At 41.2% G+C, this 23,507-nt stretch overlaps 1 protein-coding gene across 1 annotated transcript in view; it reads left to right on the top strand.

The window, feature by feature from the left end:
• The window catches only part of FRMD6 (FERM domain containing 6), a gene marked incomplete in the record, with an annotated part of 358,089 nt that extends 335,456 nt beyond the window's left edge, over positions 1 to 22,633 (top strand). The window contains 6 exon segments of the mRNA XM_078785433.1: positions 4,135 to 4,203; positions 6,675 to 6,849; positions 11,659 to 11,870; positions 14,161 to 14,311; positions 18,671 to 18,811; positions 19,045 to 22,633. Coding sequence (XP_078641559.1) covers positions 4,135 to 4,203; positions 6,675 to 6,849; positions 11,659 to 11,870; positions 14,161 to 14,311; positions 18,671 to 18,811; positions 19,045 to 19,268 — 972 coding nt within the window.
• Positions 22,634 to 23,507: the final 874 nt, after the last annotated feature.

Raw genomic sequence — 23,507 nt, 5'->3', positions numbered from 1 at the left:
ACCGATGACGTCATCATTTTTTTTTCAAAACTAATTTATTCCTAGATTATGCTCAAGAAATTTCACCTTGATCGGATGAAGTTTTGTACTTGTCGAATTATGATGTCATAATAGAGGCACCTATGACATCATCATTAACATATTTTATTCCCCATGGAAAGTTCTTTACAATGAGCCATGTCTCAATTTTTTCTATTCGGCACTTTCGGAGATATAGAGGTGCAAAGTTTTTCGGTTTTTCTAAGATGGCGGCCGAACCAGGTGACCGATGACGTCATCATTATTTTTTTCTCCACCAGTTTATGCCGACATGGCGCTGAAGAAATTTCATCTTGATTGGATAAAGTTTTGTACTTGTCGAATTATGACGTCATAATGGAGGCACCTATGACATCATCATTAACATATTTTATTCCCCATGGAGAGATCTTTACGATGAGCCATGTCTCAATGTTTTCTATTCGGCACTTTCCGAGATATGGAGGTGCAAAAATTTTCGATTTTTCTAAGATGGCAGCCGAACCACGTGACCTATTACGTCATACTTATCATTAAAAAAAATTATACAGGTGGGGTTGCATCAATGGTGAAAGTTTCTGTCAACTGGACCAACAGTTGCAGAGAAAATCATATTTATTCTGTGCGGACAAACAGACAAACAGACAAACAAACAGACAAACAAACGGACTCAAATGCAATACCCTATCCTTTGGCGAGGGTAACTAGAACGACATTCGGTAGAGCACATACCTCCGCCAGGCTGAACACAGTGAACAGTTTACGTTTTGTATCCTCTGATAGGCCGGATCTGCATCTAGATATGAACCATAATGTAATGGGCTTGTTCTTGTCGCCTCATCCACCAAGTTTTGTCTTAAGTCGTCAACAACATTTTGAGATATTGTGCTATATATCGTTTTTGGCTCAATTTCTCAATGGTGAAAAATCACTTTAATATAATTAATAGAAACTCTTGCATCTTGATCTGGATTTTCACCAAATTCGAATCAATCAATTCATCCTTCTGGCACACCCATGAACCTGTCCACCAAGTTTCTCCAGCTCCGTCCTCACAAACAGACAGACTGACAAACAGGTGAATACATAACCTCCGTCGACCTGGTGGAGGTAAATATTACAAAACATGATGGAGGAAGAGTCCATTTGGCCTTTCCTGTCTCCAGATCCCAGTGGGGGAGCCATTAATTTATTAAATACTAGCAGAAGTACCCGGCGTTGCCAGGCAGGGGTGGAGAGGGGGAAGGAGGGGAGGTGGGGTTGGGGGCAGATGGGGGAAGGAGAGGGGAGGGGGGAGGCAGGAGAAGAAGGGGGTTCATGTATATGCTGGTCGGTGAATGTGGCTCACGTTTCTGAGTTAAGTGTGATGCCGATCAGGAAGAAGAAGAAGAAGCCATACTACCAAATTCGTACACTTCCGGAATTGTTTGATTTATTTGTATTCAAATGTCTGGTGATTGTTTTGTATTTATTTATGCGAATGTGTACTTGTATATAACTGTCATTAGTTTTAAAAAGGCTTAGGCACTATCGAGCGATTTTTTTTTTTACTCCAAAAAAACGATCTGGTTTTTTAAATCATTTTTTGGCCTAAAGCACTCGCAGGCACTCACTGATGAACCTCTGAAAGTTTGACGAAGATCCGTTCAGCCAACTCTGAGAAAAATAGCGACACACAGACAGACATCTCTCTTATATCGTAGATTTTCCCCTCGCCCTCCATCTCAGACATTGAGAAAATTAAAACTGCGAGAGAAAATAGATATTACAAGAGTAGGAGTAATTAGGAGATAAAGAAAATGGTTTTGAGTAGTTATTAAATACAAGGTGAAATAAACGGACATCTATGGTGAATTTAAGGACGGGCATTGGGGTGAGAATGAAGATGTCGCCATTTTAAAGTAATTAGTTGATACAGTATATCTCCTAATCTGACAGCTGGATATATTTAGTCATGAGACTGATCCAAAATGTTACTCTTCTGAAAATACTCTGATGTATCATTTAGCTCCACAAGTGAGTTTGCACAATTTTCTTTTTAAAGCACGACCAACTAACAACCATCATCGTCTGTAAAACCACAACTGCCCCCATGACCAACACAATCTCCAAAGCTTCTGAAATCACTACTATTATCACTCAGCCACCATTATCTCCATGTCTAACATCATCCAAGTACACACATTCAGTAATCCTTGTAGACGCACTCACTATTTCCTTTTCAAGGTTATATTACTTGTGATGACCATAATGATCACTGCTGTCATCATGTTTGTTGGTCTCATTGCTATTACTCACTACTCCTCCGCAGTGGCGTCACTAGGGTTGGTGTCACCCAGTGCGGTAACTCATGGTGCCACCCCTCGCTCCCCCCCCCCATGGACCTCCTCCCGTACCAAACCATACAGAATCATTAGTAATATTTTTTGTACTAATGTTACTCGTAAATCGTAATTCCCGTATATCACTGAATGGAATGGCAATAGTAGTGACTTAAACAAATAGCAAAATTAAAATTACACCTTCTTATTACTCCTTCTTTTCCGTTAATTACTACTTCATTCTCAAAAAAGTTATTGGCAAGTCAGGAGACAACGATGGTTCACGAGCGAGCGGTATTCTTCGGTTCGATTTCGAAAATTCGGTTTGATTCCGACAACTTTGAAAATTTGACCTTTGTGACCTTGAAATGTCAAAACGAAGGTTACTGACCTTGAAATGAGATAGAAAGTAATGTATAATCAGTTATGAGGTTAGTTAGCTACACAATACCGAAAATTCGGTTAGATTCCGACAACTTTGAAAATTTGACCTTTGTGACCTTCAAAGGTCAAAGGTCGAAGATTCTGAAATTTGTTGGAAAACTTGTATTTCATGATGTATGTGATAATATGAGATCATGTAGGACATTTCACCCTATCAGGAAGCGAACAATGTAATGTAACCATCAAAAATCGACTTTTCTAATTTTTCGTGACCTTGTGACCTTGACCTTGGGGCGAAAATGAAAAATCGAGCTCCGTGGAGCTAGACACATGACAATGGCCTAACCAAATACCGAAACCCCTTTCAGATTGCACCAACTCCCTCGGAGAAGATGTAGCTTGAACTCGATTACCCCCTAAAAATACATTTTTTTCGGGCGTGGCTCCGCCCACAATGGGCGCAATACGCCCCCTCTAGGCAGGACACAACTAGATCATGATATCAACCTCCCACCCAAGTTTCATCAAGATCGGATGATATCATCGGGTAGTTATGGTGCGGACAGACAGACAGACAGACAGACAGACAGATACACACCCATGACGAATATAGTGGTCACTCTGTTTGATAACTCGTGAACCAATATAGGTTCACAAATACTAATTACCACAATATTGTAGCTAAAACACCAGGAAATTTGACAAAAGCAGCGACTATAAAAACACCAGCGGCAACGAAAACAGCACGTGCAGACGAAACCACGTGATTCGAAGTGTCATTGTAATTGGGTAATAATGACCGCTCTGACCGGAGCGCATTAGAAGGTTCAAAAAGTAAATTAGCATAGAGTTTTAGCCTTGTAGGTATATTGATACATGTAAGCTGGTGTTACGGAAAATGTTTTTGTTGTTATAACTAACTACAGGGATATTTTTATAAAAATTAATAAATCTCAGCTAAAATTTGGTGTCACCCCCTCTGATAGTGTCACCCGGTGCGGTCCGCACCCCCCGCACCCCCTTAGTGACGCCAGTGAGTATTAGTAATATTATTACTAATATGGCTTTAAAATGTCCTTAAAAATGATTCACATATAAAATGGCCTTAAAATGCCTGTTGTTGTTGTATTTGCACTCTACTTGATGTTTTTGATACAGTAGGATTCATATGAGGTTGAATCAAAAATATGGTTGTGGTATTTCCAGGAGTGCAAGTGATAGTTTGTTTCCTCCAGCCTACTTTCTGATATAAAGTCTGTCATATAAAGCTTTCTGCTTATATTGGTGCTGGTTTATAGAAGCAATTTAAGAAACCAGTGAGCCATATGGGATAATGATGGTCATGAAATGGATTCTTATGGACATGGCTGCCTTGTTGGCATGGTCACAGGAAACTTATCCCATTTCACAGAAATCTGGAGAGGAAAGGCAACTCATCTATGACTTTCCTTGGTTCAACGTTGGCAAGCTAATCTTCTTGGTAAGGCACCTGGATTTTCTCCATTTGACAATAACTCCAGAAAGTAACTGAAGGGTTACACATCTAAAGACAGCAGGTTGTGTGTGTTCTTTTGTCTAATGAGATTCCAGCTCTTGGTGATCACATTATCACTGATTTAACAACCGTTTGCATTATTTCTATCTCATTTAGCTCATTGCATTTAGAACCATGCGGACATGTTCATCAATGTTGATTTGGTGGAACCGTCTGCAGTTGTTTAACCCTTTCACTGGATTCCCAGGGGCTGATAGGATGGCCTAGTGTGTCACATCACAGGTGTTTCATCACTCTTGTGTGTGACAGGTAGGGTTATACATCAATGTGTGTGCCGTCCTTCGGATGGAAGTTAAACAGGTGTTTATTCGTTGTTGGATGTTAAAGATCCCACGGTGTCCTTCAAGAAGAGTGGCGAGCTATCGCCGGCACCCTGGCCAAATTCCTGTCCTAACCAGCAGAGGGCATCAGCGGCACAGCCACGCCCTCAGCTAATGATGCTACCCCGCAGCTTTGTGACGCACACAAACGAATAAGACTGGATTCACATATAATACTGTAAATGTCATGTATTACCTGTGGGACTCAAGGAAAATTGTATTATTCTGCAATTAAAAAGTTTTAATGAGTTATACACCATGGATTAAATAAAAATAAATCCATGGCGAACCAAATTATCATTTTGATAATGGAGAGCTACAGACTTAGCATTTAATATGGAATATTTTTTTGTGGGGGTGAACTTTCTTTTCAAGATGACTTAGAACCAAAAGTTCATTGGAATTATGTTGAAATTATTCTAGATTTTGTTCATGTGACCTTTAAAAGAAACAAAAACCACATTTGACATTTCGAAACAATTAAATTGATCCTTGAAAGTGATGTAAACTGATATCGAACTCAATTCATGGACAGTATTGTGTTAAACTTTTGTACGTTTTCCAGAAGTATCTCTTTATTTTGCACATTAGCCAATTTTTTTTTAACAAAAACAAAAGTTAAATTACGACTGAGATTACGGACAGTAAAATTACAGTTCAGTACTTCGTGTAACCCCCACGAGCATTCAGGAGAGCACGTACACGTCGAGGCATGCTGTTCACGAGATTTGCCAAGGTTTGGACAGGAATCGCTTGCCATGCAGTGACAATAGCCTGCTGCAATTCACGCACAGAGGTCGGCTGCTGGTCCAAGTGGTCGATTTGACGCGTTAATTCTGCCCACAAGTTCTCCATCGGATTCATATCCGGGGACATGGCAGGACACTCCATATGCTCTACACCACGGTCAGCAAGAAAGTGTTGGATCATGCGAGCACGATGAGGCCATGCATTGTCATCTTGGAAGACAAAGTTTCCTCGAAAGGCTGCACGAGCAAATGGAAGCAATGTTTCTTCCAGAATGGCCCTGTACTTGAACTGGTGCAGGTTTCCATTCAGAACAACCAGGTCAGTTTTGCCCCCTGCATGAAAAGCAGCCCAAACGGTCACCCCACCACCTCCAGCTTGGACTCTTGGCACTATACAATCTTTGTTGTAGGCTTCATGCACTTGTCTGCGCACTCGGACGCGGCCATCTTGACGATAGACCAGAAATCTAGACTCGTCACTGAAGATCACGTGATTCCAGTGTCCTGGCTGCCATTGACGGTGCTCTCTGGCCCACTGCAATCGGCGCTGGCGGTGTTGTCTGGTCAGGCGTGGCTTTCTCAGGGGACGCCTATCACGATAGCCTGCTTGAACCAGTCGTTGGTTGACTAGCCTACTGGATACAGGCACATTTGTCAGTTGCTGCCACTCAGCCCTAACCCGATTAGCTGACTTGGTACGGCCATTGCGAACTAACCGGTGCAGCTGGTGATCATCCCTCCTTGTGGTTCTGCGGGGACGTCCTGGCCTCGGTATTGGAGTAGGGACACCCTTCTGAGCATTTCGTTTCAGGATCTTTGACACCTGACCTTGAGTGATGCCATACTGCCGAGCAATAGCACGCTGTTTCATGCCGTAATTTCGTAAAGCCACCACTCCATGACAAACAGCATTGTCGAGTTGACGGACCATCTCCAGAGGAAGCGGCAATAACTTTTGGAGATGTGCAGCAGTTGTTTTCCACTAATACAGACGCAACAACCCTTGTATACCCGACTGTGAAGCCAATCATCAAATGCACCTGTCCGTACATTTTGCTATGCCACCTGTGATATAATCCTGTTGTTGACTTCTTGCTGTGACAGACAATCAGTGACATGGTTCTTTGGTCACAAATAAATCACCAAAGTGTAAAAGAAACTCACCAGATTGATATACTGAGTAAAGAAAGTAAACCCAAGTCAAGAAGAAAAAAAATTCCATATTAAATGCCAAGTCTGTATATTAAAAATGGTCAACCATTTGTTTTTTTTTTAAGTGGCATAAAATCTAAAAGCAGTTCTTCATAATTCGTTTTTGGGATGCCAGGGAAAGAAGTTTGAACTAGAACCAGACGGGCTACCATCGGCCCGTCGCCTTACAGCCTACACGGGATCCACCTGTCGCTCTCGCTCACTGCTGCACCTTCTCAGCTCAAGCCACAGGTTGCACATGGCCTGCCAACCACTACTGCAGAAACTTCGCCATGCAGAACATGCTGAACGTAAGCATTATGTAATGGAATTTTTTATGGAATACCAGATTCAAATTTCAGGTGTCATTTACTTGTAAAAAAAATCGCACCCGTGTCCAAAGGAAAGGGTGAAGTTTGGCAGTATGTGTGCAATCCATGCAAGGTCGAGGACTTCCAGATGCTAACTTTAGAACACTTTAGAATTACCCTTTAAAACCCTTTAGAATTACCCTTTAGAATCACCCTTTATAATTTCCCTTTTAAACCCTTTAGAATTACCCTTTAGAACCCTTTAGAATTACCCTTTAGAATTAGCCTTTTGAATTATCCTTCAGAATTACCCTCGATAATTACCCTTTAGAATTATCCATTAGAATTACTCTTTATAATTACCCTTTTGAACCCTTTAGAATTACCCTCGAGAATCACCCTTTAGAACCCTTTAGAATTACCCTTCAGAATTACCCTTTAGAACCCTTTAGAATTACCCTTTTTAATTACCCTTTTGAATAATATTATCCTTTAGAATTACCCTTTAGAATCACCATTTAGAACACATGAGAATTGCACTGAATCACCCTTTATAATTACCCTTTATAATTACCCTTTTGAATCACCCTTTTGAATTACCCATTCAAATAACCCTTTAGAATTAACCTTTTGAATTATCCTTTAGAATTACCCTTTAGAATTACCCCTTAGAATTACCCTTTATAATTACCCTTTGGAATTACCTTTTAGAATTACCCTTTGGAATTACACTTTATAATTACCGTTTAGAATTACCCTTTTGAACCCTTTAGAATTACCTTTTGGAATTGCACTTTATAATTACCGTTTAGAATTACCCTTTTGAACCCTTTAGAATTACCCTTTATAATTACGATCCAGAACCCTTTAGAAGCCTTTCGAATTACTCATTAGAATTCCCTTTTATAATCACCCTTTAGAATTACCCTTTAGAATTACCATTTACAATTACCCTTTTGAATTATCCTTTAGAATTACCCTTTAGAATTACCCTTTAGAATTACCCTTTAGAATTACCCTTTCGAACCCTTTAGAATTACCCTTTAGAATTACCCATTAGAATTACCCTTTATAATTACCCTTTGGAATTACCCTTTATAATTACCCTTTGGAATTACACTTTATAATTACCGTTTAAAATGACCCTTTTGAACCCTTTAGAATCACCCTTTAGAATTACCCTCTAGAACCCTTTAGAACCCTTTCGAATTACTCATTAGAATTACCCTTTATAATTACCATTTAGAATCACCCTTTAGAATTACCCTTTGGAATTACCCTTTATAATTACCCTTTTGAATTATCCTTTAGAATTACCCTTTAGAATTACCCTTTAGAATTACCTTTTAGAATGACCCTTTAGAACCCTTTAGAATTACCCTTTAGAACCCTTTCGAATTACCCATTAGAATTACCCTTTATAATTACCCTTTTGAATTATCCTTTGGAATTACCCTTTAGAATCACCCTTTAAAACCCTTTTAGAATGACCCTTTGGCTTTGTCTTTTTACAAGACTGTCCTCAGCAGGTGAGGGTGAATGATAGTTTATCGAATTTATCAATCTTGAATACTGGTGCTTCAAAAGGCTGTGCATTGTCACCTCTACTGTTCAGTTTGTACACTAATTGATGCGTGGCTCTTGGAGAAGTTTGTAACATTATTAAGTACACAGACGATATCGCCTAAACTCCATGGCGAACACCAGTAGGGAAAGACTGGATTCCCATATAATACTGTAAATGTGCCATACCCAACCATTTGTTGGTAGAGGTTGATTTTTGGTCTACGCTCGGTCCCATGGTGCCACAATTTTGGGTCCCAGGGTGCCACGATGGTTGGGTCTACGCTCGGTCCCAGGGTGCCACAATGGTTGGGTCTACGTTCCTTCCCAGGGTGCCACAATTTTGGGTCCCAAGGTGCCACAATGGTTGGGTCTACGCTCGGTCCCAGGGTGCCACAATTTTGGGTCCCAGGGTGCCACAATGGTTGGGTCTACGCTCGGTCCCAGGGTGCCACAATTTTGGGTCCCAGGGTGCCACCATTTTGGCTCCCAGGGTGCCACAATTTTGGGTCCCAGGGTGCCATAATAGTTGGGTCTACGCTCGGAGTGTCATACCGAGTATGACATCGGTTTAACTCTGTTGTGTACAAAGACGTACACCAATACGTAATGACGCTACGACGTTTCTCATTTAGATGTCATAAGTAGAATTACCCTTTAGAATTACCTTTTAGAATTACCCTTTAGAATTACCCTTTAGAATTACCCTTTAGAATTACCCTTTAGAATTACCCTTTAGAATTACCTTTTAGAATTACCCTTTAGAATTACCCTTTAGAATTACCCTTTAGCATTACCCTTTAGAATTACCCTTTAGAATTACCCTTTAGCATTACCCTTTATAAGCATTACCCTTTATCACTCATTCGAATTAGCCTGGTGTTGGCTTAGCGGTTAGGGTGCCGGCTTGGGATTCCTAGGATCCTGGGTTCGAATCTCGGTCGATCGCTGAATTAATGCCAGGTGGGTTGACTCAGCCTGTTCATCCTTCAGGGGTCGTCAAATTGAGTACCAGCTCCCTGGTAATTCCCTGCGTGTCCCAAGAGGGAATCAAATTTGGGAGTACATTTAGATATCATAAGCAGAATCGTAAGTTATTGTTAAACCTGCGTACGAAGTTTGACGATGATGGGCAGAACTGTGAGAGACGAGAGATCAATCGTGACAGACAAAGGGACCGGACATATTGTTGATATAGAATATAGAAGATCGCATCAGTGGCACACAGAGGGTTGACTTGAGAGGTGAGGATTTAGGGCATGTGGGTGTTGTGCGGAAATGTGAGTGGGGTGGGGTGCAGATGGGGAGTCGGAAACCTGAGGCCAGACTATGAGAATGTTATGTCAGGATTGTGGTGGTTGTTAGACAATGTAATTATTAACTCAACCACGAAGAAATTCCACTGCAGTATAACTATGACATAACCCTGCTTCAAGAAATGCTTTGTCACCCTGGCTGTCCACAAGAGACATACGCCCCTTACCTAACTGTGCTAATATGGGCAAATTGCAGATACCTACAAAATATTCCTATTGTTTGCCTAACAAATGATCATACTATACACGCATTTTTATACAAAATCACAAATAACCTAAATTCTAACAAAGGACCAATCCAACACAGGGAAATCATTTTAAACATTTATGACAAGTCAATAGTATTCCAGCTCTGACAAATAGGTGTCATCTGATAATATGATAAATAATATCACGAAACTCCCTATTTGTGTAGGAATACTTTGGTATAAAAATGTATTGGTAGGTACCGCTACGACGTGTCTTGAGAGTTTATAAGTTGACAGTCTGCCTCAATAATATGTTGTAATGTCGACCCGACCAAAGTTCCGCAAACTCCATTATTTTCCACTTCGTCGAGACAAAGCAAGTTATGGTATTGGGAGGGAAAGTAGGGGAAAGTCTGATTATGAAGATGGGTGCAATTGGGCAACAGGAAGGCTCTCTGAGGATAACTATCTTTGCTCCACTATATAAGTTGTTTATTATTCAAAATAGTCAGGTTCATATGCTTGCTCAGGTGGGTTTAACTTTTACATTTTGTCTACCTTTACTGCCTGCAATTTGTAAATATAATGGACTCCTCTTAAAATAGACTGATTTATAACATCTTTTTTTGCTTTATAACATCTTTTTTTGGTTTATAATGCATTTAGCTCCAGAATACAATCAAGATTGTAGGGGCAGCATGTTACTGTTTATATGGGCAAAGAGGCCTGGCAGTGACCATCTTCTCTCCTGGTTAGGGATGGTTGAGATAGGAATTTCAAACTTGGCCAGGGTGCCGGCAGTACCTCAAATACTCTTCTTCATCAACCGACACTGCAGGATCATTAATGTCAATCAGAAATCGATGCAAGCAGCTGGGTCACCGACTCCAATCTGATGGAAGGTGCACTTTTTGATGCAAAGCTTAACCTGCAAAATACCAGTCTGACAGTCTATGGTTGGGTCTACAATCAAATGCTGACCAGACAGCTTAAAGAGAAGTTCACTACCTCTGCAACATCCTGTTGGACCAGCCCTTGAATACACCCTAACCCTAACTCTAAACAAACTATAAGCATGACTATACATCACCCTGATGGGATTTTAAGTAACTTACAGACAAGGCAGAATGAAAGGCTTGTAGGTGGTGAGTAGAGATCCATGTAGCGGAGGAATAAAAGTGCATCTTTTTCTGTAAATTAGAGAAAATATTTTTTGTGGAAATCACTTGTCAGAGAATGAATCAAATTCTAGGAGTGCAATAATTTTGATCTGTGAACCCAGGTAGCCAATGGCGCTACACCAACTCCAGCCTAACGCAGGTGTCAAGCTTGAGTTGGTTTGGCGTCATTTCGTATCTGGGAAGGAAATGGCAAACCAGCCTGCCAAGAAACTGCTTCGGCAGCACTGCTGCTCCAGTCTTGAGTAATTGATAGAACAAGTCATTTGATAGAAACTGATGAAGGTAATGATCCTTCCACAGAAACAAATAAACTTTATTGCCACTTTAGTACATCGTTGGGATGCCAGAAAACGTGTATGCAAGATACGCATCACCAAAATAAATATATAATTGTGTTCAACATATGCACATATGAAATGTATACAACACAAAAAAACACATTTAACTCTGTTGAGGATAAGAACGTTTTGCACCTGTTTATTGAAAAACGATGCTTTATTCAATGTATTATCACAAGATAAAATCAGTCATCTGCTCGTTTATTTTTATGCACAAACCCAGAACTGCGCCGATGCCGCGAGTCATACATAAGCGACACCTTCGAGTTGGAACTTGTACACCTCAATGGGGGAGCCAATGGCACAGGAACATGTGGTGGTCGTATCGGTTCCTTTCCAGTGGGGAGCTCACTGTGCAGTCACCGCAGCTCAGGGACATCAGGCATCGAGTTGGACACCCGTCACAAGCGTGGAAAGGCCCTCACAACACTGAAGGTAAGGCCTCAGTGTATAATAGTATAGATATGCCTCTAATCAGAGGTTTCACATCTTTTGTCACTAAAATATTGTTACCATCACGGGTCTTCAAGACGTCCGTGCCACCAGACGGGTAAGGGACGAGGAAGGACTCCACATCTGCTTGGGTTAATTTTAGCACGAATCGGCATCTCAGACACACGGCCGCGGCAAATCTGCAGACAGGAATAACCGAATGGAGCTTTGTCGGCATTTCACTTGGCAAACGCTTGTGTGTGAACCCCAAATTAATGGGTTGAACCTGCCAATTCGCTATGTGCTATGGAGGCCCACAGCCGAAGACCACACACAAGATCTCATTTACAAACAGGATTTGGGAGTAGTAGTAGTGTATGAACAAACGGATTTGATCACTGCAAGTCAAAAAGGCTTAACCATCTACATTATACATGTGACATGTAAACAATTTAAAACAGAAAGTACACTAGAGTAGACAAAAGAAAATTGAAAAAATATTAATTTTTTTAAAGAATTTTTTTGGAAAAAAACAAAACAAAGAAAATCTATTGCACAAAATGGGTTGGGAAAAAAGAAGAAGATACGGCCATGAAGTGACAATCAAATTGTAACAAATTAATATTAAAATGAACATATGTCACCCACAGGGTGAACCGTATCTTGCCAAAATGTGAAAATTCCGTTTTTTCGTCATGACGTCATCAAATGACGTCATAGCGTCAAACTGTTTACAGATCTGGGAAGCACTCATCAAGGGCATTCATATGAGGTATTACTCGATATGGTACCTACGATTTCAAAATTTGACCTTGGGGTCAATAATTTTCGACCTCCAGCGCTAACCATGAAGGTCAAGGCCGATCGCCACCAAAAACTAATCAGCTGAGCGCCGGACCATATACTAGATTCCCATGAAGTTTGGAGACGATCCGATCAAAGTTACTCAAAAAATTAGTGTTTCGTCGACCTCCATGATTGACCACAAAGTGACCTTGACCTTTGACCTTGACCTTCAAAATTTTGTGTGCTGAAGGGTATCTCTATAGGACTCTGATATGCGAAGTTACAGGAGTTTCCAATAATAACTGTGGTCTACAGAGTGATCTAAACGTGAAAAAAAAATGATTAACCACAAACAAAAAAACAAGCAAACATACAAGCTGACTAATACATCTTGCAAAAACTTCGTTTTGGCAAGATAATAAACCCCCATGCACCCTTGGGACCTCAATGGACCAAGATGGGACAGAAGGAAAAGAGAGTCAAGGAAACTATACGGTGGAACACTGTTAAATGCACCATGTTGTCCAGCTCTCCCCCCTATTCCTCCCTCCCTCCACCCTGCGATTGCTCCCGGCTACCTCACACAGGGCTTGGCCTCATGATGCCTTGTGAGCCTGGTCCGAGCACGTACTTTGCGCTGCGCACCACAAACCCAGCAGTGTGCAGGCGAGCAGACAAGAACTAGGGTGCAGGAGAGTGCCACCCGGAAGCCAGAGAGAGGCAGTAGAAACCAACCAGTTGGCACACACTTTGGAAGCAAGCAGGCAACACCGCTCGGAGACACAACTTGAACTAGCGCAGCGTCCCGGCTTTTATGTCGCCCTGCATGGTGGACCCCATGGGCGCATGCCTATTGGCCGACGCGGACATCGAACTAGGCTCGCTGGCTCAAGCTGATTTGCAGGGAGCACCGGGGATTTTCCATATCACGCAGCATCCTCGGTCCCACTACATGATGGACCTCCTTATTTGGTCATATCGTGACCTTTCATATTGTTCACTATTGCTGTTCTCTGTGTAAAATTTCACAAAGACAGATAGTACATGGGGATGATGTAGAATGTAGGGGGAGCTGAAACATAAACACTCAGGCAAGGGAGAACAAAAGCTTTGTAAACACCTTGCTAGACACCATGTTTTTAATTATATCAATTACAACACTCTTCTTCAAACATGCATGAGGAAATAACTATTCTTGTCTACACCCCATTTACCCCCTACACCAAATCCATAACAATGTTTCTATATAGTTACAAACTTTAATTATAATCATGATATCATGACTGATCATTTAGTTTAGTATGACAACTGCCATAAAAAGTTCAATAAACTTAGAGAAACCTCATTGATTGTTTCATGTCAGCTTCCTCACTATTGTTCTTCTTCTTAGATTTCTCAAGCCTTGGGGTCTGATTCCACGATTTACTGAGCAGTGCATGGCAAGGGTTAACAAGTGGACTCGGATCTTCCAAACAAACATAATAATTACCTGTCCATTCTGCCGCAGTTGGAGATGGCAGAGGCCAGTGTTAGCAGCGGAGTTGGAGGACACAGAGGCCTCCAGCAGTGCAGCTCTCTGGCGAGCGGAGGGAGTTCATACACATCGGGCGTGGAAAGTGGTGGGCGTGAAAAGTTGGATGAAGATTCACCCGACGATGGTCAGGATTGTGACAACTACCTTAGGAGTTTACTATTCATATCAACCTTCCATCACATGCATGTATTTGTGGCTTTACATTTTGGTACGTGTGATTCAAGAAATTACTTTTGGTAAAATTCTGAAGCAATTAGACTAACTATCTAGTGTGAGAGAGAGAAAGAGCTTTGGAAACCAATGAATTAGCACTGTATGGCTGCAAAGCAACTGATGATGAGCTGCACCACACTTTTTACAGAGCGGTGGTGCTGCCAAAGCATTGTCTTGGCATGGGTTACATGCTGGGTGGTTTGCCACTGCCTTTAAAGCAGTGAGTCAGGGCAAGAATTTGGAATTTTGTCATGGTGCTCATCAATCTTTTGATTGCTCATTGATTGATTGCTCATCAATCTTTGCGGAGGACACAGTGGGATCTTTGACATCTGCCAACTATTGCCAGCAGACGGGACGCCCAGTTTAATGTCCACTTGTGGGACAGCCCACGCATTGATGCTTTGCCCTTCCTGTGAAACCCAGTTCAAAGCTGGCCCAAGATGCAAAACTAGGCTCGAGAGCTCAGGGGGTGCATACCTCTTGGCTATCCTGCCAGCTCCTGCAAATAGTGATTCTTAATAATGCCTTGCATAACCTTACATAAAATGTAAGCTACACTATTCACTGCCAGCAATAATAGTTATACACAAACTTCCATAAATTCAACTTCGACGGTTACTCTTATTTCTAAACACAAAATTGACAATCATCGAAGAGCAAGGTGAGGGAGGGTTGGCAGTGGGACAGTGCGACAACAGTTGCATGCGAAAAAAAAAAAACAGACCGACTGGGGTTTGGAAAAGGGTAGGGAGCAGAACAAGCTGCCAGTGCAAATGGAGCGATAGAGGAGGGTTAATGGAGATATGAAAGATCAACCAGAGTAATGTGGGATGGCAGTTTCCTGCCAACTTAAAGCCCTTGAGAGATGGGTGAGATCGAGCAGACCGAAGAAGGCATTCCACAAGTGGAGAAAAGAGATTAACAAAGGAGTGGAGGTAATCAGCAAGCCAGCAGTTTTTTTTTCTCTCTGAAACAAACAAGGATAAAGCAGATTCAAGTTGACCTTGAGGTATCTTTTATGAAGGTCCATTAACCACCATAGCACAAAATCATTTGGATGTCATCAACATCCAAACTTTCTTTTTTCCGAGACATTCAGGTATTTTTATGCAGACCAGGTGAACACTCATGTCGGCTATTTATTCTGTGCAAAATCGCTTCGGAATATCTACTCATAAGCTTCGGGCACAAACTCACTAGCAATCATGGCACGACAACATTTTAAATTGGGAAGTAGCCTCCTGGTTTTCAATGACTTGCAGCACCCAAGCTTGGCTGTTTTTCTAACCTCAAAGTATGCAGTAAATCTTAAAGATAGCGCTTTTTCTATGAGCAGCATTTCTTGCCATGGATTTAGCTGAGATTTGTGGACTATGATTTTATCACTGCAGAATGAAATCAGTCATCTACTGCTTTTGGATACGAGCGGATCTCATCGCATTTTCGTTACAACAGAGGTCAAACTAGGGAGAAGCTACGACTATTGAGCCCAATAAATCATCCAAATCCAGACAATCTTCCTCAAATTAATCATATCATGCAGACTCACTGCTTGTTCCTGTCATTAAGGATGCATCGTTTTGGGGTTTACGGATGCTGTTTTGGACTGACACATACCCTCGGAGGTTGCATCCTCAACTTTGAGGTTATTGGCTGGGTTTGATTCCAAAGAGAATCGAATTTGGTGACAAACTGTCATCCTGCAACTTTGGAGAAGGGGTGATGCATCATAAAACTAGAACGGCACTCAGTAGCGCACACACCTCCGCCAGGCTGAGCATTTTATGTTTTGTATCCACTGATAGGCCGGATCTGAATTCGGCCCTGAACCAAAATCTAATCAGCTTGTTCTTGTCACCTAACCAACGCGTCCACCAAGTTTAGTCATGACTCGTCCATAACTATTTTTAATATCATGTTTTATATCGCTTTTTGCCCAATCTCTCAATGGTGAAGAATCACTTAAAAAATTATACTAGCCGAATCCGCATCTGGATCTTCACCAACATCTAACCACCTCATCCTTGTCACATACACTACCTCTCTGCCAAATTTCGTCCGAATCCATGCACAACTTTTTGAGATGTCTTGTTCACAAACAAACAGACAGACAAATGAAAAATCACTCATAGAGCGACACTTGGCAAAACAGAACAAAGTAGAATGGCAGGCACTCAGTAGAGCATCCTTTTGACCTCAAAAATAATTAGTGATTGAATTCAGTGACCTGATGTGCAAATCGTCTTCAAAGTTTAAGTTAATCTAATGAAAATTGATGATTTTAGAAAGGTGGCCTATTTCGACCTTTGGGCCTATGTTGACCTCAAAAATAGTTGGTGATTGAATTCAGTTAGCTGATATGACAATCCTTTTCAAATTTCAACTCAATCAGATGAAAATTGAGGATATTAGAAATTCCAAAAAAAGTGGTTGACCTTTTGCCTCCGTTGACCTTATGACAGATGTTGATCTCAAAAATAGTTGATGGTTGAATTCAGTTAGCCGATATGTAAATCCTATTCAAATTTCAAGTCAATCGGATGAAAATTGAGGATTTTTGAAATTTGAAAAAATGTGGTTGACCCTTGGCCTATTTTGACCTTTTAACCTCAAAGATATATAGGATTTTGTTGGACCATGAACTCCATCATTTCGTGAAGTTTCATGAAGATCGGTTTAAAATTGTGACCTGTAGGCAAGTATAAGTGAGCGGACAGACAAAAAAACACACAAACACACAAACCGGAGTGATCAATATACTTGCAAAAAAAAAAAAGCATTTTTTTTTTGCCAAGTAACAAACACTAACCAGAGTGATCAACATACTTGCAAAAAAAAAAATTCAAGTAATGAAAAATCACTCATTGAGCGACACTCGGCAAAACATAACTAAGTAGAATGGCACTCAGTAGAGCATCCTTTTGACCTCATAAATAATTAGTGGTTGAATTCAGTGACCTGATATGCAAATCGTCTTCAAAGTTTAAGTTAATCCGATGAAAATTGACAATTTTAGAAATTTGGCCTATGTTGACCATGTGACCAACCTCAAAAAGAGTTGTTGGTTGAATTCAGTTAACTGACATGTAAATCCCATTCAAATTTCAAGTCAATCGGATGAAAATAAAGGATTTTAGAAATCTGAAAAGAGTGGTTGAGCTTTGGCCTATGTTGACCTTTTGACCTCAAAAATATATGGGATTTTGGTCAGACCACAAACTCTACCTTTTGGTGAAGTTTTGTGAAGATTGGTTTAAAATTGTGACCTGTAGGCAGACTCGGCGTCAGAACAAATCAAATCTGGGGCATTAGGGTAACCGCGGAGGGGGGGGGGGGGGCAGCATGGGGGGGGGGGGCACAAACTGCCGTTCGAGAACTCAATCTATGATGTAAATGCTTGATAATAAGATTTTGCTGTCAACAACCAACACACCAACCCAGTTACAATTTAAAAACATGCTGCAAAGTCTCTCTCTTACACACACACACTACACACACACTGCACTGTGCGTGTCATTAGAACATCATTTGAAATAGACTATTTTTCTCCACTCTTGCCGAATAAATGCAGACAGACCCAAAAATCATTCAACATTTTGCGTAATAATCATGAAAGCCAAGGCTGGCATCATAAAGTGAATTAAACGCATGGCTTACCTTCAGAAGCGATGCAGGCGGCGAGTGTATAAATAAAACGCAAAGTTTGGTGCCAAAGGCTTGGCCTGCGGGTGGGGGGGGGGGGCACAATAACTCATTTGGGGGGGCATGGCCCGCGAATGCCCCCCCATGACGCCGACCCTGCAGGCAAGTATAAGTGAGCGGACAGACAAACACACAAACAAACACACACACACACACACACACACACACAAACCGGAGTGATCAACATACTTGCAATTTTTTGTAATTTTTTTTGTCAAGTAACAAACAAACAGACAGGGGTGAAAACATAATCTCCATCCACCTTCGGTGGCGGCTGTAACAACTGTTATCTCATAAGTAATGTTAACCCACCTATTCTGCATACCAGCGCTCACTTTTGGGCATTAAACATCCCAACATGCCTTTCATCGATGGCAGGTCGCAATGCAAATTCCATATTCTTACTCTAACTGATGCTGCAAATAAATGGCAAACCTTGCCACAGGATAGCTTCTGTTGCACTTGATGTCCTTTCAAGGAGAATGATACATAGAATAAAATCAGATGTTGTATCCGCAGATACCACAATAAGTGATATGGAACAAAACGATGTGTTTTTACCTAGAGGTGGAGATGATGGTAGATGATCCTCTAGAGTTTCCACATCTAGTGGAGACCGATGTAGAAGATGACTCCACTGTGGCTGATGCACCTTACATCTACGTTACGCAAAAGGACCTCGATTCTCGCTGCACCAGCCCAGAAGGTAGGTCAAGTCTCCTCTTGAAAACTGCTTATTTGTTCTTATAACGATAAAGATCATCAGCATTGTAAGTGCCAAAACGATGTAAGTTGTGAAAGCAAAATGGATCCGTGTACTGGGTGGTGATTATATGAGATGGTGGTTGGTATACAGTATATTCACCATATCTGATGTTGTGTTGCAATGAGGATGTTTGCACTTTAGCTATACGCATTGTTCCTTATTGCTTATGCCAGGTTTGGTAGTCAAGATGATGGATTGTCACAAGCCACATCCTCCTCTTCTGTTTGCTCGTGGAGGAAGTGTGCGCGTCTTTCCCACCTCGGGTCTGCTTGAAGCCCAACTCCGCCGATCTTCCCTCCGGAACTTACGCCCTGCAATGGCACCTCCAAAGCCTCCGTCAGGCAGCGTGCACCTGTCTCTACTCAATGATGACTCATTGCCAGAGTTTGTGGTTTGACTACCATTCTACTAGGGATTTGTTCATATATGGGCCTCAGCTTTAATGCCGAGCATGTACTTCTCCAGACATCTTTTGCAACCTCGAGGAGGTTATTTACACAGAAAATATAGGAAACAAGAAAGTTTGCATGGGCATATGAGGTGCATATTAAACAAATGAATTGTGAGTTCTCATTGACCTCCTACATAGGTACACTACATGACCAAAAGTATGCGGACATCCCTTCTAATTAGTGGATTCGGCTGTTTCAGCCACACCCATTGCTGACAGGTATATATAGTCAAGCACACAGCCATGCAATCTCCATAGACAAACATTGGCAGTAGAATGGGCCGTACTGAAGAGCTCAGTGACTTTCAATGTGGCACCGTCATAGGACGCCACCTTTCCAACAAGTCAGTTCGTCAAATTTCTGCCCTATTAGAGCTGCCCCTGTCAACTGTAAGTGCTGATATTGTGAAGTGGCAATGTCTAGGAGCAACAACAGCTCAGCCGCAAAGTGGTAGGCCACACAAGCTCACAGAACGGGACCACCATTTGCTGTAGCGCGTAATAATCATCTGTCCTCGGTTGCAACACTCACTACCGAATTCCAAACTGCCTTGAGAAGCAGCGTCAGCACAACAAATGTTCGTCGGGAGCTTCATGAAATGGCTTTCCATGGCTGAGCAGCTGCACACAAGCCTAAGATCACCATGCGCAATGCTCGCCGCCATTGGACTCTATAGCAGTGGAAATGCATTCTCTGGAGTGATTAATCACGCTTCACCATCTGTCAGTCGGACGGATGAATCTGGGTATGGCCGATGCCAGGAGAACGCGACCTGCCCGAATGCATAGTGCCAACTGTAACGTTTGGTGGAAGAGTAATAATGGTCTGGGGCTTATTTTCATGGTTCGGGCTAGGCCCCTTAGCTCCAGTGAAGGGAAATCTTAATGCTACAGCATACAATTACATTCTAGACGATTGTATGCTTCCAACTTTGTGGCAACAGTTTGGAGAAGGCCCTTTCCTGTTTCAGGGTGACAATGGCCCCGTGCACAAAGCGAGGTCCATACAGAAATGGTTTGTCGAGATCGGTGTGGAAGAACATGACTGGCCTGCACAGAACCCTGACCTCAACCCCATCGAACACCTTTGGGATGAATTGGAATGCCGACTGTGAGCCAAGCCAAATCGCCCAACATCAGTGCCTAACCTCACGAATGCTCTTGTGGCTAAATGGAAGCAAATCCCCGCAGCAATGTTCCGACATCTAGTGGAAAGCCTTCCCAGAAGAGTGGAGGCTCTTATAGCAGCAAAGGGAGAGGGGGGCATCTCCATATTAATGCCCATGATTTTGGAATAAGATGTTTGATTTTCGAGTGTCCACATACTTTTGGTCATGTAGTGTATGTCAGAATCAATTTTTGGTCATGTCAGCAGGTTGTTTTATCCTTTGACCTGAGAGGCTTAGTCACTCTAGCATTAGCACGACAAATCCTGTGTCCCCCCAATAACTTGGAGTGTGTGTGCGTGTGCATGCGTGCGTGTGTGTAAATGGAAATTTCTCATTTCTAGAACAAGGCTGGAACAAAATATGTTTTTGACATATCTTTCTTCCTCAGTTTGTTCCTTTGAGGATTATTTTGCAAGAGGTAACCTCGATCAGGAGTTTTCGAAGGATTAAACGGTCCTGGCCCACATGACTGAAAGTTAATCCTGATATCCTCTCTCAGGACATGCTCGCTCTGGTGTGCAATTTTGATATTCGCAGTGAAGATGCAGAAATAATGATATAATAATTGTAGCTTCCTTGGCTCACTGATTTGCAAATTTATTTTAAATATAGCCTAGCAAAACAATACTCAAAAGGCCAACCACGAACACCCCAAATTTGTTTAAAAAAACAAATTTAACAACTTATGAATGAGAAAGAAAATGAACATTTTATAGAAACCTCTTCAGATTTTACTCAGTTAGGGATGCAATGGTGGAAATTTGTCAAAATTGGAACCCAGGATAGACAGCTCTAAAGGCAAGTGTGCTTACCTCGAGGCAGTTCTGCCAGCCCAAGATGCTCCAACAATAATACACAACGGAATATTTGAATGTTAACCGGTAAATTGATGTTGCGGTTGGAAAGATTGGCTCATACAGTATGTCTAATGAAGATTGGTGAACATTTTAACAAAAATGGTTCCAGATGTCGGTTGTATTAGCATTACAAGTTTTATTATTATTATTATTCCACATTTTCTTTCTCTGCCACTAATATTTTGCTATTTGTTTGTACTGATGTCATGGAGGTGTTTTTCCCCACTGGTGGAGTGTAATGTTTCTGGCAAAGATTGCACGTGCTGGGGAGGTTAATTTCATTAAGTGCTGTGATCAAGAAAGGGAAGGCAGGAGAAGGTTTGCTAAAGCTCTCGCCACTTTTGCTAAACTGTCTCGGGGCTGCAGGTAAGCTTCGGATATTTTATATATTAACAGAAATATTATTTTTTAATGTTTTTTTTTTCAAAAAATTTTATCTTGAAAATTGTTCAAGAATGCTTTACTTTTTTTAGTTTAACTTTTCTTACTGTACTCATGGCAAAGGCTGTTTATTAAACTATGACATTGGGATTATAGCTCCTCAATCAGTAGGCAGGACAAGCAGTGTTGTAAGAGAATGACATCGTGAATGAATGATTACACAACCTGAATGATTAACAACAAGGCGACTTCAAATCAAGGATTGAGCACAATGTGTTTGTTCTGTGTGATTGACGTTTACTTGGGAATGAGTGATGTTGTGTGATCAGTGTTGTGCAAGGTGCACATTGACTTCCATTAACGCTCTTTCTGAAATGAAAAAAAGAAATTCAAGATGATGGTTGTCACACTTTGTGTTAACATGCGAAAAATGGATGATGGGATGCCATAGATTTTGAAGAATGACAACCAGATAGGAAAGTTGTCGACAAGTTTCAGCCAAACATATGGTTGAGTCCCCACCACTCAATAAATGAAGTCGATATTATTCATGTCTTTAAGATTAAATGGACATCTCCCATACAGTGTGGCATATCTGGGATTGTTTCATGCATGTCAAAGGAAATACAAAGCCACATAAATCTGTTTTCATAATGTAAACCAGACAATCTGTAAGATGTTGAAGAAAGCACAGTTAGTGATGTATAGATATTTTTTAAATATAAATTGAGGGTATTTGGTGTAACCATGTTATACCAAAAAGGTGTTTTATATATGCATTGTGTGAATAACTATGCTCTGTGGGCTGTTTTGTACTATCATTTGTTATACAGACGTTTTGTAGGTGTCATTGATTCAACAGCGATGGTACAAATACATGTTCATTAAAACGGTCTGTGCTTCCTATGATTGTACTTATTTACACACATGCTAAAATGGCTGAGAAATAAGTGATTAAAATGACAATTCAGTTGGATTACATTCACAAAAATGAGCTTTTACAAATATTCTACAAATGAGATACTCACAATAGTATAATACCCAACAATATTTTATAGATTTTGGCGTTTTTATAGATTTTCAATGTACGAATACACTTGTTCCCAATGGGAACGGCAGGAAAGGTCAAGCCTCTCTAGTTTATATAGATTACAGTATATTTAGGGTGGGGTCTCAAGAACATTGGGGGTGTGTTTATTTATCAAGTTTCTTGTGGAGCGCTCGTCAAGTGGTTCAAGCATTCAAGCAAGCACTCCATTCGAAACTGTTGCTAAGGAACGGGCGGCTTGGCAAGCGCCAGCTAGCTGCTTCGTAACTGAACACACCTCGAGTTTTCTCTTCGTAACTGAACACACCTCGAGTTTTCTCTCTTTCAGTTTAGTGTTAAACAGCAGGAGCAAATGTTTCAAAAGGTAATCATACGTGTTTGTGGCTTATAATATTTTTTACCTCTGGTGGGGGTGCTCCCAACAAAACACCATGATAAGCTGTTTATACACGTTAACACAGCGTTTGTTCAAGGAGGAAAAACCCCTTGGGGAGACGGAATATTATTACCATTAATATTGTTTTGTAATAACATTACTATTATACTATTACATTTGGTGTTGTTGTTGCTATGATTGCTATTAGATGTGTCATCTATCTATAATTCCAGTAATCTCTGTGTGTGTGTGTGTGTATGTGTGTATGTCTGTGTGTTTGTCTGTGACCGCTGTTTCTCGACAACCACGGGTCCGATATACTTTAAACTTGCCAGGTATATTGCTGGGGACCCG

Source organism: Myxine glutinosa, chromosome 1 (genome assembly GCF_964187855.1).
Source record: "Myxine glutinosa chromosome 1, kmMyxGlut1.1, whole genome shotgun sequence".
NCBI lineage: Eukaryota > Metazoa > Chordata > Myxini > Myxiniformes > Myxinidae > Myxine > Myxine glutinosa.
The sequence above is the reverse complement of the archived record's forward strand: the minus strand, read 5'-3'. Positions and strand labels throughout refer to the sequence as shown.